Source organism: Filicampus tigris, chromosome 13 (genome assembly GCF_054856515.1).
Source record: "Filicampus tigris isolate MCC_2025a chromosome 13, RoL_Ftig_1.0, whole genome shotgun sequence".
Lineage (NCBI taxonomy): Eukaryota > Metazoa > Chordata > Actinopteri > Syngnathiformes > Syngnathidae > Filicampus > Filicampus tigris.
Genome location: NC_141229.1, coordinates 6124538 through 6140892, shown reverse-complemented (window position 1 = coordinate 6140892; position 16355 = coordinate 6124538). Strand labels below are relative to the sequence as shown.

Below are 16355 nucleotides of genomic sequence, written 5' to 3'. Positions count from 1 at the left end.
CCACATCATCCCCCTGTGGAAGCCACATAACTCGGGGCCTCACCATCGTCAAGGGGACGCATTGTACAGTAAAAAGGCCGACGGCATATGAGAGTTATGATAGACATTTTGTGGCGCCCAACATATATCTAACGTTTATTTGGAGGCAGACACGGTCGCCAAATTTAGGCCATGAAGACAACAACGCCTATATTGTCTCTCCGCAAAGCTGTGCGCTGCAGCGTTAACTATCCACCTTGAGAGGTGAGAGGAGTGACCGCAGATCCCACGCATAATGCAACAACATTATTGTTGCATAAATAGGCACTATTGTTATAGAAATCCAGTAGGCGTATGACTCCTCCGCACATTGTTGGCGTTTCTGGACCTTTGTTGAGAATTGGCTGACGTTGCCAGAGACTCATGGGGTCAATCTAGGATTGGAGGACAATTTGGCACCCATTTTATTTGTTTTTGAAAGAGTGACTATGTTACCATCTTGAGTAGAAAAACATCATATCATATCGCTGGATTTGTCCAACACAATCATCAATGGTTCGTTTTTTATGAGACATTTTATTTGTCATGTCATCTATTTTTCTGTTACAGATACTCAGGCACCTGAAAAAACACATTTAAAAAATATCACAGAATAAAGCAATTCCAGTTCAAAAAATAAAGTTATATATTATTTGACGCACTCAATTACAGCTAAAAACTGAAAAAAAAAATCTCAAAAATAGAATAGAGGACTTACACTCGGTCTACCTATGGTCAGAGAAATTAGTCTGATGTCATTTTTGCTGAGTCATGTAGCTCACTTATTTTTCGCTTCGTCTAGTGGTCTAAAACATTTGTGGTGATAGCCGCTTCAAAACATAGTTATTACCATTTAAAATATATCTCTGATAAAATGTTTTAGGGATGAGGAAAAGAAGCCATTTCAGGAGGTGCTCATAAATATTTAGAATTTTAAATGTTTAGATAGCCCTTTAACGACAGCTACTGTTTAGTTTTGTCTCTGGTCATCTTAATTTGGATTGTTTCTGTATTTTGTGCATTGATTATTTGAAATTTCATGGCGTCAGAAAATATTCTCCAATTCTGGAATGACCCAAAAATCCAGATGGCTCCACACAATGTTGCCATTTTTGGGCCTGTGTTGAGAAATGGTTGAAGCTGCCTGACAGTCAAAACGTGAAATTTGATGTTGCGGATTTGTCATTATCCTTAAATACAAGACGCCACCGCGACCCACACTTAAGCACCAAGATCCCATTGAAGGCAGTTTTTATTTCACTTTGAAATGATCCCACAAGAAGCAGATACCTCCGGGCATCTATTTTGACAAGTAACTTTCTGAATTTTCCGATGCGTGTTTTTGATTGAAGACAAAGACTGTGGAGAGATCAGACGTGGATAATTTTAAAGAAGTGTCTTTGTAAGTCCCACCACACCCTGCTAGGCATAACTGTAATGCACCTCACTTCTTTGGAAGAGACTCCTGCATGGGGATTTTCTTTTGTGTAGTTACACCAAGTCATGTTTTCATCATTAACTAGTCAGTCAGTTGGTTCAACACAGCATCAACACTTTAAAGCTTTAATGCAGTGGTACTCAAACTTTTTACCCTAGGTACCACCTAAAAAAAATCTAGCTGTCCAAGTAGCACCATAATCAACATTAACAAACATTAAAATATAGTATTGTAGTAGCTATAAGCGTTAATCAGACACAAGGCAGATTTTTTTGTTCCCAAAAGTATATATAATATAATTTAATAAACATTATTGTAAGCCTAACATTACAAGTAATGTATATTAACAATGCGCTTAAATATAAGAACAAGAAAATAAAATGATTTCACACACATTTCGACAGACAATGATTACAAATACAATTCACTATTATGCTAATTATCTGATAATCAACAAAACATCGGTCTCAGGATATTGTAGCCATGCTCCAGAGATTTACGATTTATTTCACTCTCTGTTTCACTTGCTCCTGGCGTCATTGTTGGTCAAATATTTCCACTCACTTTTAGCACCTTTACAGCCGTACATACTGACGTCAGTGACATAAAGTCACATAAATGTCGTAAAGGGACACAAATATTGCAATGTTGGTATGCGTTGCATCAAACAACTTCTGAGGTAAATAAAGTGTTTATTAGCACACAGTTGTTGGCTGTGCATTAACATTTGGTGACTAAGATGGAGTTTCGTATTGTGACGCTGCTTTCAATCCTTTACACCATTCCTGAGGCACCGCTGGTACAAATCTTTTAAGAAGCGGCGATTGGCACAACCGAAGTTAGCGAGACCAACCGCTATTTTCATCCACCACTAGCTTATTTTGATACTCTTGTACCCATGCAGATTTATGACGACTGTGTCACCTTGCTGACCAGAGCATTAGTCATGCAACCGCAGCGGACGGGCAAGTCTTCAGCATCTGTAAATTGGCCGATTTGAAGACAAGATGCCAAAAACTTGATCGGAAATTAATCAAGTGCTAAACGTCGATGTGGAGTAGTAAAGTTGACTTGTTGAGTCGTTGGCATGGGCAGCTGTGGTTAGCCCTGTTGAAGCCATCAACCATGGGAAACATCAAACTACGGCATGCCTCTGACTCACTGTTGTGGTGTCCTTGAGTACTGACACTCTAAACTTCTCCCCGGATGCTAAAAGTAGCTTCCAGCTCCAGGGTGTGCCACTAACGGTGTATGTTTGCTGTGTTCACTACTTTTATGGGTTCAAAGCACAGGACAAGTTTCGTGAATATACACGTCATGACAATAAAGCTGATTTTTCTAGTCGACTAATCGGTAGCGGGTACACTGGCAGGATAAAGTAGCATTCCTTCGGAAGCTATGTGGAGTGCAAATACGGACATGTCAGCGGTAAATCTGGCGGAGGTGTTCGAGTGGAGCAAGATAGACCGCAGCATAAGCATCCCATCGTTTCCATCAAATCCCTCCTGGGGGTCACCCAGGAAAAGAACACTCCTATTTGTTGTTCTTTTTTGCACACTTATACAGACTTGTTTTTAAGTACAATATGTGCACAAGTGCCCTGTATTTTTAGTTAAATGAGCCTCTGGCCGCTGCAAATCTGATATTTTCTTGCCTAAGCAGCTGAGTCAGACGGTTTTCGAAATAAACTTGGCTCAGCGCGAATGTGGCAGCAAAACTTATCATCACAATGGCGATAAGCCTATGCTCAACTCGCTTGACTGCCGAGCGTCGCCTGGCGTCACGCAGCTCTATTTTCATCAGATTTGGACTTTTGGATTTGGGGCAAAAATGCTCGCATGGAATTAAAAGCTGAGAGTTTCCACAGGCTTTGCTAGTGTTAGTTAGCAAGCTGGTTTGTGAATTGGTCATGTTGCTTTTTTTCTAAGTAACTGATTTAGAAAAAGAAACATATCCAATTTCCATTAAACTTTCCGCAATACGGTAATAGTTACTTTGCAAAAAAAAACACCAATTCCCACCAATTTCCATAAAAGTATGAGTGAGTAAGTAGATGGGTGGGTGGGTCTAGTTAGTTAGTTCGTTAGTTAGGTATGCAAATGACAATACAACCAATTCCCACTGACTTCGACGAATATTTCCACTAAACTAGTTAGCGTCAGTCAGGTAGTGAGTTAAGCAAATTGGTTAGTCATTGGTTAGTCAATTAGAGACTCAACCATTTAGCAAAAGCAACATTTCCACAAAACATTCCATAAACCTAGCTAGCTAGGTAGTATGTCATTTTGCAAAAAACTTCTCTCATCACCAGTGTGCTTGTCAGTGAATCTTTAGTTAGCAAGCTGGTTAGTAAATCAGGCACTAAGCAAAAGCAACATGAGACCAATTTCCATGAAACTTTCCATAAACCTAGCTAACAAGGTAATACGTTAGTTTGCAACAAAAAAAAATACTATTAATTCCTACCAATTGTATTAAACTTTCCACAAAACTAGTTAGCAAGGTAATGCGTTAGTTTGCAAAAATGACGAATGATTCCCACCAAATTCTATGTAACTTTCCACAAAAGTAGCGTGCTTGGTACATGTCTTAAGTGAGTCAGTTTTTAAGCTACACAAAAAAACATTGCAACCAATTTCTACAGACTATGAAACTTTCCACAAACCGAGCTTGCAATGTGGTACGTTAGTTTGAAAAAATGGCAAAAGATTCTCACTGAATTCCATGAAGCTTTCCAAAAAACTAAAAAGTTGTGAGTCAGTATATGTTCCGCAAAAACAGTGCAGCCAATTTCCAATGACTTCTACAAAACTTTCCACAATACTATTTAGCAAGGTGGTACATTAGTATGCAAAAATGACAATTCCTACCGATTTTATGAACTTTCGACAAAACTAGTGATCTCGCCACATGTCTTATGAGTCCGTTTTTAAATTACTCAAAAAAATGGCGTTTTGAACTACGGCAGGCGATAAAAAAAAAATCACTATTTTCATCAGATTTGGACTTTTTTCAAATTTTACTTTACTAGAGAAAAACGCTGGCACGGGTTCAAAAGCTGAGAGTTTTCCAAGCTCTTTCTCATCCATCCTCCAGAGTGTGACCTCCCACACATCACCACCTAGCTCCACCACTGCCACTTTTAAGGCCCTTTTAACACTTCCGGCCCCATTCAGGTCCGCGCTTGTGTCCAGGAGCCTGTAATTTCCCCAGGGCCCCCGTCAAGTGTGCCATTCATAAACTCTAAAGTAGCTTTTAGCGGTCCGCGGAGTTTATTGAAACATTAAATTTGTGACGGTGCGTGTATCTTTAGTCATATCCCGGCTCACGTGATTAGGTTTGGTTGGCTCGCTTACATCAACCGACAATTATATGCGCCTCCTGGGTGTGGGTTGAGCCTCGGTCAGCACAGCGACAAGAAACCAGAAACATCCATTCCTGTGCACTGGAGCGCACCAAAACAGGGACGAAAGGCGAGAGAGCCTTTCCTCCTTTGAAGCTGTTATCTTGCCACAGTGCTTGATATCGCCGCACACAGTACCATGGCTGCAACCTCCCAAGTTGCTTTTGACTTCCTACTTCTGTTTGTCTAATGTAGTATGTTAAAAGACAAATAAAGATTGAATTTAAACTTTCCAGTTAAGACAGCCACAAAGAAATTCATGTACGTCATTCGGTGGCCACAATCATTACTCAAATCATTGTAATCTCAAACTTTCCCCATCGATATGAATGGAAATGCCATTAAACTGTCCCATACGCGAAAAAATGTTTAATGTGAATTTTAATAGGGAAGATTAGCACTCGGTAAAACGTAATACTCATAAAGCACTCTATAAAAATATACTGTAAAAATGTAATTCCGTTTACATTATATTACAATTACGCAAATTAACATTTTTTGCATCGTGATTTGATCCTTTAAATTCAATGGACATTGCACTGCTCCTTTTGATGTCTCCACCTTGGCAGTTTCTGGACAGTATAATAAAGGTTTTAAGACGAAACAGAAAAAGATCCTCTCATTAAAGCTGCAGTAATATTAAGTCGTTTTTCGCACTGCATAGAGAATATATGCCTGTGAGTATTGTTATATGATCTGCCTGTATGTTTTGTGCAACATCAGTTGTTTTAAGGTTATCACCGCAATATGATGCAAGTTTCATTACCTCGTCTGTTGTGTTTCACATGAGGTGTGTCCGTTTGTCAGATGTTTCCATGAAACCTTTATTCATTGTACACTTGTTCTGAGTAACAGTGCAGGGCGTGATGCCCAATGCGAATGTTTTGTTAAATCCAATGTCTTTATGTACTCGTTCAGATTACAAAAACAAATGTGACTTGTAATGTGAATGGAACGTGTTTGTGATGTGACACGCATGCACATGGCAAGATCGACAGAAGAGCTAGGCGGGATGTGGTGGAAATGTTTTTGGGGGAATGAGGTGATGCACCTCCTAATCTCATTTAAAGATGACGTCACGTCATTACCGCACATTATACGTGAACCACCTGCGTATTACCACAAATGCCATCTACATGCTTCATTTTTCGAGCGGGATTCAATTAAATTCAAGTATAAAATCAACACTATTACTCTAAACAACTTTGTAGATTCAGACGATTGTCAGTAGTCTGCCAAGCACTTTCCCCCCGCCGGTGCGGAGATCAGATTGGATTTTGATGATGTATAGATGGGATGCGTACTGCACACCCATCAGATACATAGTTAGTTGGTTATTTACTTACTTTAGTTAGTTAGTTGTACTCTAAAGTGAAAGTTATCCAAACTGTATGTTTCTCCACAAAGTGTACCGCATGATGTCATGTGGCGCTGTAGGTTCGGCCGTGTCTCCTATTGGCTGATGTCACATAACATTCCGCTGCACACTGACTGGAAATTGGAGATTGTTGTACAAGTCCTGGTTTTCGCTTTGAACCTGGTTCCTCGTGGTTCTTTACAATAGAGCCAACAGACCACATCAGTACTACTGCGGTGCCGTAATGACCTGTGCAGAGTGAGTCTTGTGCTGTACACTCACTATACTCTCTCTCTATTTTATTTTTTTTAAAGAACCACCTTGTTTGCTCGGAAAAATACATGTGGCCAACGGTAAAAACAAGGTTGGACATTTAATTCTAGTCATCCAAAGTTGACTCGGGCTCCACATCTCAGCATGAAAGTCCCTTTACAGATGAAGATTGTTGTTGTTTTTCCAGCTTAAAACTGTTTGGAGGCCTAAATGCGGACAACTTCCATCGCCGTGTTTGAACGCATAAATAAACACGCAGGGAGGATTTTTTGAAACATTTTTTCGAGTCCTCGCTCCACCCTTTGCTGCTCTGTCATTTCAACTACTGTATTCTAAAATAGTACGTATAAAAATTGGTAGCACAAGGGGGAAAAACATAGTGGTTAATGTCTGTTTGAGCCAAACAAAAGTTTAGCTTGCTGGCTAAAAAGCAGCATTTTGCAAAAAAGTCAACATGCGGGAGTCTTTCATAAGTCAATCAGTTAACAAAAGAACTTAACCAATTCCCGCCCTTCCATCCTTGTTGGCTTGATAGTAAGTTAGATTTGTTTCTTGTGTTAGCTTTAACGATTAATGATTTAATGATCTGATTATTTCTTTACAAAATGGGTTTTCTAATTTTACTTAGTTAGTTCCTTCGTTCATTTATTTTAATCCATGTGCATAGCTTGCTTCTTTGTTACTTACAAAACCTTCAACAAGCTTAGCAAGCTAACTCAGTTAGTTAAGTTTAATATATTTATTCCTACTCATCAGTCACACTTTATGTTACCAGTTTTTCCTATTTTATACTTTGTACGAACATACTACATGTACTCGTCAGCAGTCTCTTTTTGTTTGGACTTTATTTGGAATAAAGAGTTTGAGTTACTCCTACTCTCTGTGCCTGCTTTGGGATCCAACCAGTCACATATCTTTACATTGGTTGGTCAATTAGTTGATTTGTTCGTTAGCTTGTCTCGCAAGTTAGCCAGAAAATGACTCGCATACATTCACAGTCTCGTTGCTTCAGATCTCGCCGATGCCACGTGACCTACGTTAGCAAGGTAGCACTTTAGCAAAATTGCAGATAATGTGCCCTCATTTACGTAAACAAAACTGTTGCAGAATCTTTAATTAAGCCGCTGAAGAAAGATGGCTGTCATGTAAATACACACCATGTCAGGAGTCATGAGAACAAGTGAGGAGGTCCTGTGGGGGGGGTATGCACTCTAAATAGATTAGCCATCTCGAGGAAAAGTCTACACGCATCATTTATGGTCACTTGTGTGTTTTAGAACATGTGATTATTTGGGTGTGGGCATTTCCTATGCGGCAGTGCTCCAAAATGGAGAAATTACAGCTGGACTGTGTCAAAGCACAGCGAGGCCAAGGTGGAGGACGAGGGAAGATAATATGGCAGGAGGAAACACAACACTGCAAACCACCAGAAATGCGTCTATAATTGTAGGCGTTTCCCCACCCACTAGCGCCCGGCTTGTTCGCTTCCAGTGCCCCTATGAACCCCAAAAATAATCAAAAATAATAATTAGACTCACCTTATACGTGAACTGTTGACCAGCAACCAAAATGGAGGCAACCCAAGATGGACGAAATCTCTGTTCTGGTTCATTTTCCTGTCAGGTTAAAAGTCATTGTGTGAAAAGGCTTATTTAGTGGGTCTTTGTGTTTTAGAAAAGGCTTATTTCATACAGTCTTTATATAATTGTGGCTGGTTTTGCATAAAGTGTTTTTGGGGGATTTTTGTGCATGGTCAATAGGTGAATGCATGTGGCTTATTTTGCAGGGTCTCTGTTTAACACTGCCTTATTTTGTAGGGGTCAATGTGTTAAAGTGTCCTTTTTAGCAGCGTCTTGTTCTTCAGGGTTACGAAATACTGGCTTTAAAAATTCATTTCATTTGTCTAAATAAAAGTATTTGTGTGATCTCTGTGTAAAATTAAATTATTTTGCAGGTTGTCTGTGTCCAACTGGCTTATTTTGTCGGGGTCAATGTGTAAAAGTGGCACATTTAGCAGGGTCTCCGTGTACAAGTGGCTTCTTTTGCAGGGTCAATGTGTGAAAGTGGCTCATTTACAGGGTCTTGGTGTCTAAGAGATTGTTTTCCATGGTCTGTATAAAACCTCTTTTGAGGGCACTCTTTTAAAAAAAAAGACAGGCTTTTCTTGATCGATCTGTAAAAGTGACTTTTTTTTGTAGTCCTTCTATATTTCAAGGTGTCTCTTGAGTAATAGAAACTTCTTTTGCTGATTTGATTTCATCTGCCCTCCAAACTCATGCTGGAACTCAGAATCCGAATCTCTCCTCTGCTATTTTTGCTGCCACCTTGTGTTGAACAGGATTGCCACACCAAGGAGTCTGCCAGACAGTAGCATTTATTAGGCTCCTGGTTTCCTTTACCTGGCCCGTTCCAAGGGGATAAATGCACACACTTTAACAACAATAAAGCTGCAGACATGTGAATGTAGAGCATATTAAATATCTGTTTACTATTATATTATGACACTAACATCTCCTCCTGTTTGTCCGACAGGCTCCAATGAGTCCAGACAGTCAGAGAGATTCATCATGTAAAATTTGCAGAACTGTGCATCGATGTTGGCTTTGTAGACAAATAAACGAGCAGCGACCATTTTGGACCTGTCTTTTTTAAAAATAGATTAGTGGCTAGTATTTTAAGACATTGAAATATTTATACAGCGGGGTTCCAGTAAATATGAACTCCAAGAAATGAAATACATCTAGATTCACTTCAACAAAGTATAAAAATTAAGAATTAAAATAAGAATAAAAAAAAAAAAAAACCAATAAAAAGCAAAGTAAACTTCAATTAGATTCATTAAATTACATTAATTGTTAGCTACTTAAAGTGTAAAAACTTGTTAAAATGTAAGAAAATATAGTGTAAAAGCTAATTGAAATAAAATAAAAATGTCATAAATAAATATCTGATTAAATTAAATAAAACAGGGGGAAAATCATTAGATTTTTGAATGAATTGATTTAAATAAAACTAAATCAAGTTTAACTAAATGTAAAATCAAACAAACAAAAACTAAAGGTCTTGCCTTTTACCATGACTTTTATGAATAAGTTCAATTTAATTTAAGAACGAAAAAACCTGTTGGAACTTTTAATTTGTGGCTCTCTGCTTTCTCTGTGTATTGTTGTCTTGTTCAAAAGAGAACTTTTTATATATATTTTTTAAAGTGATAATCATCGTGTGTCTGGCTTTTTCAAGACGTGGAGTCACCCTGATGTGACATGCCTGTTTTGGGCAAATCTGCCTGCTAATTACAGCTCTGCTTTTTTAAGGAGGGAGGTACTTGCATGGTGGGGACTTTTTTTTCTTGCTTTTTTTTGTTGTAATGATGCTTATGGGCAGCTATGGTATAAATACTCTGAATCTTGACAGGGGAAAGGCAGCATATCCTCAGTTGTGCTCCAAGCCAAAGGATATACGGAGAAGCGCCAGCAGCTCACTGGTGCTGAGGAGATTGTTTTTTTTTAATTTCCCCACAAATTTGGTGTCGGTAGGTGTCGTTATTTCTTTATTTGTTTTATGGATGCACTCAGCATCCCTTGGCTGTTTCTTACTTCCATGTTTGTGTAGCCTGTAGTGGAGCTTGCTAAACTTGCGGCATCATGCAGGGTGGACTTAGTTGTTGAAGTTTTTGCAGCAGCGATACAACTTTTGTGTATGTTTTGTTTTCTTTTTTCTTTTTAAAGCAAATTGTTCCCTTGCAGGTTTTGACCGAGAAAGATGGACATCCGCGTTGGTTGTATCGTGCTCCTCATGGCTGCCCTGGTCGCCGGCCACGGCAAGGGCTACGTTGTCAAGAAAGTGGTGAAGGCCGCTCCCCAGTACGAGCCTTACCACGCCAAGGGCCAGGGTAAGAAAATTTCATTCACTGGAAGGGATTTTTGTAAAATTTCACACTGTCCTAGGAGTAAAAGCGGTCATGTTAGTTGATTTGATTGCTGTTAATCTTCATTGAGATAGAAACAGATAGGTTAAGATACTGTTTTAAACACAGGGTGGCATAAGAAAGTCATGTTAAGAGAAATCTTGAAACAGCTCATTTTTTTGTATTATTATTTATTTATTTACATTATTTTGTAACTTCTAGTCCTCACAGAGATAGATGCAAATTGGTTACTTAGTTTGACCTAAGAAAGGCATATTAGGGAAAATCTTAATGTAGGTCGTTTTCATTATTACGTAAATGCTATTCTCCATAAAGATATATACAGATAGCTTATAATACTCATTTTAACCCTGGGGAGGCATATTAAGGATGGCATCTTCAGGAAAATTTTGATACAGGTCGCTTTTAGCATTTTGTACTTGCAGGCACCCTCCTAAAATAATGGCCTATGTCATTTTTCAGTTTTTTTGCAGAAAACATGAAAAACTGAACCAAATACTGATTATATTATATTTATCAATAATTTTACTTCAGGGGTAGAATTGACTCATCGGTTTAACTAAAGATGTAGCCTTTTTTTTAGCCGAGGTGGAAAGCATCCTGAGGTGATGTGAAAAAAATACATATTTTGTCAAAATATGACTTAGGCCATTATTAAGAGGGTGACATTATAATATTTATTTTAAACTCGAGGAGGTATACTCAGAAAAATCTTGATGCAAGTCGTGTTCATTATTTTGCCACTGCTTGTCTTCACAACGATACATACAGATAGGTTATGATATTTATTTTAACCCCAAGGTGCCATTTTCATGAAAATCTTGATGTGGGTCATTTTTATTATTTTGTAACTGCTAGTCCACACAGATATAAATGTAGATTGGTTATGATATATATTTTAACTCCAGAGAGGCATATTAAGGAAAATATTGATCCAGGTAATTCTCGTTATTTTGCAACTGCTGGACATGATGGATTTGTGTGGTATATATGCATAATTCCAGACATATCAAGTTTCAAACTATGCAAGATGCCATTTTTCCTAGCCTCTCAGACAGTACACAAGCTGCTATTTTGGCACTGACAAATTCGAGCCCAGTCAGCCAGCTGCAGCAGTGTGTGGTTTGTTTGTTTGGGTGTGCCACAGAGGGAGGAGGACAAATCTGTCAGGCTTTATTCTGAGCTTTACCGGAACCACATTAGAAAGAGCATAAATTAAATAATACAAATCAACACTCCCTGTGATTGAGACTACTTGAGATTTTCCTTTAAATGAAAAGTTTTTTTTAATACAAATTCAATGTATTATTAAAATTGCCTATATATTTTTGATACATTCTGAAACATTGTGGAAGGTACAAGAATGATACTTTCAGAAATGGTGTGAGGGCAAACCAAGTAAATAATACATAAAAACAAAATGAAATAAAAATACAATAAAAAAATACAATAAATACAATTTTAAAATAAAATAAAATAAAAGCATCTGATGATAGTGGAAATATGTAATTTTTAAGCCTTTATATTCTATAAGTTTTTTTTATATATATTAATTTATTTATAAGTATATTTTTAATTTAATCATTTATCCAGGTAAGGCAAATCAGGAAAGATTCTCATTTGGACTGCTGATACAGAAAAGTAAAACAAAGCAAAAACAATAGTAAATACAAATACACAGAGATCCAACCGTACAGATTAAATTGTTCTGTTGTAGTCATTTTTTAAAATCTCAAAGTGTAGAGTAAAATAAATTATAGCAAATATATAACTAAAAAAAGGAAACTATATTTTTCTGTGGGACAGAGAAACACCGTAAAATGAGAAATTATGAATTTAAAAAAAAAATACAATAATGTACAGTTTCCTGAATTACTGCCAAAGATAGTCACGCTCACATTAAGTGACTTGTTGTCGTGACTTTTGTAGTCCTGTAGCCATGTTTGAAGTCCATTCCTATATTTTTGGCACTACTACTAGGCATGTCTATGAAAGTGGCTCAAAAGTCACATTGAAAAGTTAAGTTTGATTGCATTTTACCTCATTTTTTCTCTTCACTGACAATGTTGGTTTTTTTTGTAACTTTTTACAGTGGTGGCAGGTGAGCCTGGTATTCCAGGTGAGCCTGGCCCCATGGGCCCCCCTGGACCCTCTGGCCCCCCAGGTAAGAGCGGTGTCGGCCACCCTGGACCCCACGGACCTCCCGGACCTCCTGGATCTCCCGGTCGTTCCATCACTGGCAAATCCGGAACCCCCGGCGGCCCCGGTAAACCCGGTATCCCTGGAGCCCCTGGTGAGAAGGGACACACTGGTGCCACCGGAGCCCAAGGACCCAGGGGTTCTCCCGGTTCTCCTGGAAGCCCTGGACCTGCCGGCCTCTCTGCTACTGGCAAGCCCGGACCCTCAGGTCTTCCTGGAGCAATGGGACCAAGAGGAGAGACTGGTCTGAAAGGACATCCCGGTGTTCCTGGCCTGCCAGGTCCCAAGGGTGAGAGAGGTGTAGGAATTCAAGGACCCCAGGGTGCCACAGGCCATATGGGACCAATGGGACCAGCTGGAGCTCCAGGTCAGCCTGGAGTTGGCAAGCCAGGAAAGTCAGGTATGCCCGGTGAGCCAGGAAAGTCAGGTAGCCCAGGTAGAGATGGTGGCACTGGTCCCATGGGACCACAGGGACCCAAGGGACACACTGGTGCCCCCGGTGTTGGCATTGCTGGCAAACCCGGTGATAACGGTGCCCCAGGTTTGCCTGGCCCAATGGGCCCAAAAGGTAACCAGGGAGCTGCTGGAACACCCGGAGCCCCAGGAACCCCAGGTTACGGAAAGCCAGGTGCAAATGGACAGAAGGGAGACAGAGGATTTACTGGTAGCCCAGGTGCCACTGGCCCCAAGGGTGAGCAAGGCCCTACTGGATACACAGGTGCCACTGGTGCCACTGGAGCTACTGGTCCTATGGGCCCAGCTGGCGTAAGAGGTTTCCCAGGTGAGGCTGGCGCTACCGGCCCCAAGGGTGACACTGGTGCCACTGGAGCTTCAGGACCCAAGGGCAACAAGGGAGAGGTTGGACCCCAAGGTTTCCAAGGCAAGCAGGGTTACCCTGGCCCAGCTGGTCCCGCTGGAGCCAGAGGAGCCACTGGAGCCACCGGTGAGAAGGGTCATGTTGGTGCCCCCGGAACCCCAGGGGCCCCAGGTATTCCCGGCCCTGCTGGACCCAAAGGTCTCCCTGGCCGCGCTGGTGAGAATGGTGCCTCTGGTGCTGATGGTGCCACTGGTGCCCGAGGACCTTCTGGACCTCAGGGTCCCGCCGGTGCTCCTGGCCACAAGGGACACCCAGGTCTCCCTGGAGCTCCCGGCCCCGCTGGCTTGACCGCTAAAGGTGTCCCCGGACCTCAGGGTCCCCCTGGTCTGCCTGGCGACAGTGGTTCCGACGGAGAGCCCGGTCCCTCCGGCCCTCCAGGCCCCCCCGGACCTCCTGGTGAGGTGATCTTTGAGAAAGGTATGGGAATGGGAATGACCGAGGTGATGGTCAAGGCTCCCATGTCTGCTTTCACGGCAGCCCTGACTACTCCCTACCCGGCCTCCGGCAGCCCCATCAAGTTCGACCACATTGTGTACAATGCCGAGAACCACTACGACCCCGACTCCGGCATCTTCACATGCCAGATTCCCGGAGTTTACTACTTCTCCTACAGCATCCATGTGAATGGAGCTCACGCTCTGGTGGCCCTCTACAAGAATGACCAGCCTGTCATGTTCTCCTATGACGAGTACAACAAGGGCTTCCTCGACCAGATGTCCGGTAGCGCTGTGCTCCTGCTGAATGAGCAGGACACCGTGTACGTGCAGATCCCCGACGAAGAGGCCAACGGAGTCTTCGCCGCCGAGAACGTGCACTGCTCCTTCTCTGGTTTCCTGGTTGCCTCGACGTGATAAGTCGGTCCTTGAGACGGGAAACCCAACAGCCAACCAACTAAATGTGCTCTCTATTGCTCCAACCAAGAGTCAACCCTACAGCTGACTCTTGCCTTTGAGGAATAGAAGCATGTCGACTTGAAAACTACAACAACAAATAGGTGCTTCGAAGAAGGAAAAATCTAATTTATGTAAACAGGAGATCAGGGATGGGGAAAGCAATTCACAACATGACCCGCAGGATGCTTTTCGGAATGAAGACAGCATGTGAACCCGAGGTGTTAAATCTGTGTTGTGTCCTGGGTTTTTTTTCTTTTCTTTTCCACTCTTTTATAAAGACTTCGACTGGTGATTCTGACTTAACCGTTTGTCTGGTTTTTTTTTTCTTTGTTTTTTGTACAACCTTGTCTTTTTTTGTTCTGTTTTTTTTTTTTTCTTGTCCCGGTGCCCAATAATCTTATTAAAAAAAAAAGTACATCAATACTTTCTGTGCAACACGTTGTAACTGTTGTCTTTGTATATGACTTGAATATTGTGAAATGGCAAAATGGTCAAATTGACCGTGATAAATAAAAATAGATCATCGGAATATTGTCATATGAGTGGCGCTCTCTGAGCAGCAAACGCCATTTTATATCCCTGAAAATGCATTATGTCATGTAAAGCATTATTGACTCAAATAAAATGATGTCTTAACAATAACATTCTGTCTCGTTAGCACTTTTTAAATGAGCCACATGGATTTAAGTAGGGAAAAAAAACAAAATACATTTACATGTATACATACATATACATATACATACATATACATGGTGAATACACATTTTTTATAGTACTTAACCCTAAAACACTAACGTTAAAATTAGTAACGCCATCACTAACATCGGGTACATTTAACCCGGTATGATATCCCAGATAAAATACCGTTTTCATCAACTTAGGTAAAAGTACAACACTGCATGCCAAATTGGAATTTGACTTCAACTCCCAAACAAAGGTGTGTCAAGTTCAACAAAGCAAAGGCATTGAATACTTATGTACACTGAACCCCCACTATTAGCTGGGGGCTAGGGGACCCGAAAGTGAAAATCTACAAATAAATAAGCGTTAGCCACCCAACAAGGTTTATAATTTTCTATGGATGCCTCAACATGGACCCTTGGCTCCAGGATCACAAGATGGCGTCGAAGCAATATTTTTACATTAGACAGCTTTGGCCTGAGCACAAAAACGGCTAATTAAAAAGTTTAACAGCAAATAACAACGGATGGGTTCCCCCCAAAAAATTCACAAGCAGACAAATTTCCAAATGCTGAATGTGACTTCTTTGTTTTTTATTTTTAACAAATTTGCAAAAGTTCTAAAATGGTACAGGCTCCAGCTCATCTGCCATCTAATGAGGACGATGGTTATAGAAAATGAATGGATGTTGTCATTATGGGGTGTTGACCCTAAATGTTTGCATTTTGCCTTTATAATTTGAGACACTGCGAATAAATATCTCCCCAATAAACCTCATGTACCAGAAGAGACAGAGTCTGATTCGTTTTGTGAGACAGCGACTGAAGCGAAAAAAAAGAATGAGATTCGTTTTTTGGGGTAAGGCAAATACACCTGGCTGAGGTATTTCAGGGAGACACCTTCAATGAACTGTAAATCATGCTGTTGAGATTCGATACACACAACATGTGGGAATGTAAAATTTGCTGATATTCTCACTGCTGGCCAAAACGAGAATTTTACATTTTTATCATTTAAGATGTATAGCTTTTCATCATGATTATTTTGTGTCAAAACTTGCACTATAAAATGTGAATTTTAAAAAATTATAGTTATGTGCTCATTGATGGAATTTCTTTATTCCTATTCTGCACCCCAAAATTTTAAGTTAGAGGCCACTGTCCTCCTGGTAAGAGAAAAAAAAAAAAAACAAGTGTAGATCCTGTGTTTTTGTAGACTTTCGGAGTAATGATGCAACATGACAAAACGTGGAAAAAGTGAAGCGCTGTGAATACTTTCTGGACGCACT

General features: G+C 40.4%; 1 protein-coding gene and 1 long non-coding RNA gene across 4 annotated transcripts in view; one reads left to right on the top strand and one right to left on the bottom strand.

Moving 5' to 3' along the window:
* LOC147137364 (uncharacterized) overlaps positions 1 to 16355 on the bottom strand; it is a 92120-nt gene that overhangs the window by 72347 nt on the left and 3418 nt on the right. For 2 of the 3 annotated variants that reach the window (XR_015089415.1, XR_015089414.1), the window contains exon 3: positions 8028 to 8105. This is a non-coding gene — a long non-coding RNA (uncharacterized LOC147137364). Of the gene's footprint in view, positions 1 to 1145; positions 1378 to 8027; positions 8106 to 16355 lie in introns of those variants that run through there. The other variant, XR_015089416.1, reaches the window with a different exon arrangement.
* On the top strand, positions 9904 to 15028 carry col10a1a (collagen, type X, alpha 1a). Its single transcript, XM_086049493.1, has 3 exons — positions 9904 to 10021; positions 10236 to 10381; positions 12510 to 15028. The coding sequence occupies exons 2-3, from the start codon at positions 10252 to 10254 to the stop codon at positions 14342 to 14344; spliced, it is 1965 nt and encodes a 654-aa protein (XP_085905619.1). The 5' UTR covers positions 9904 to 10021; positions 10236 to 10251; the 3' UTR covers positions 14345 to 15028.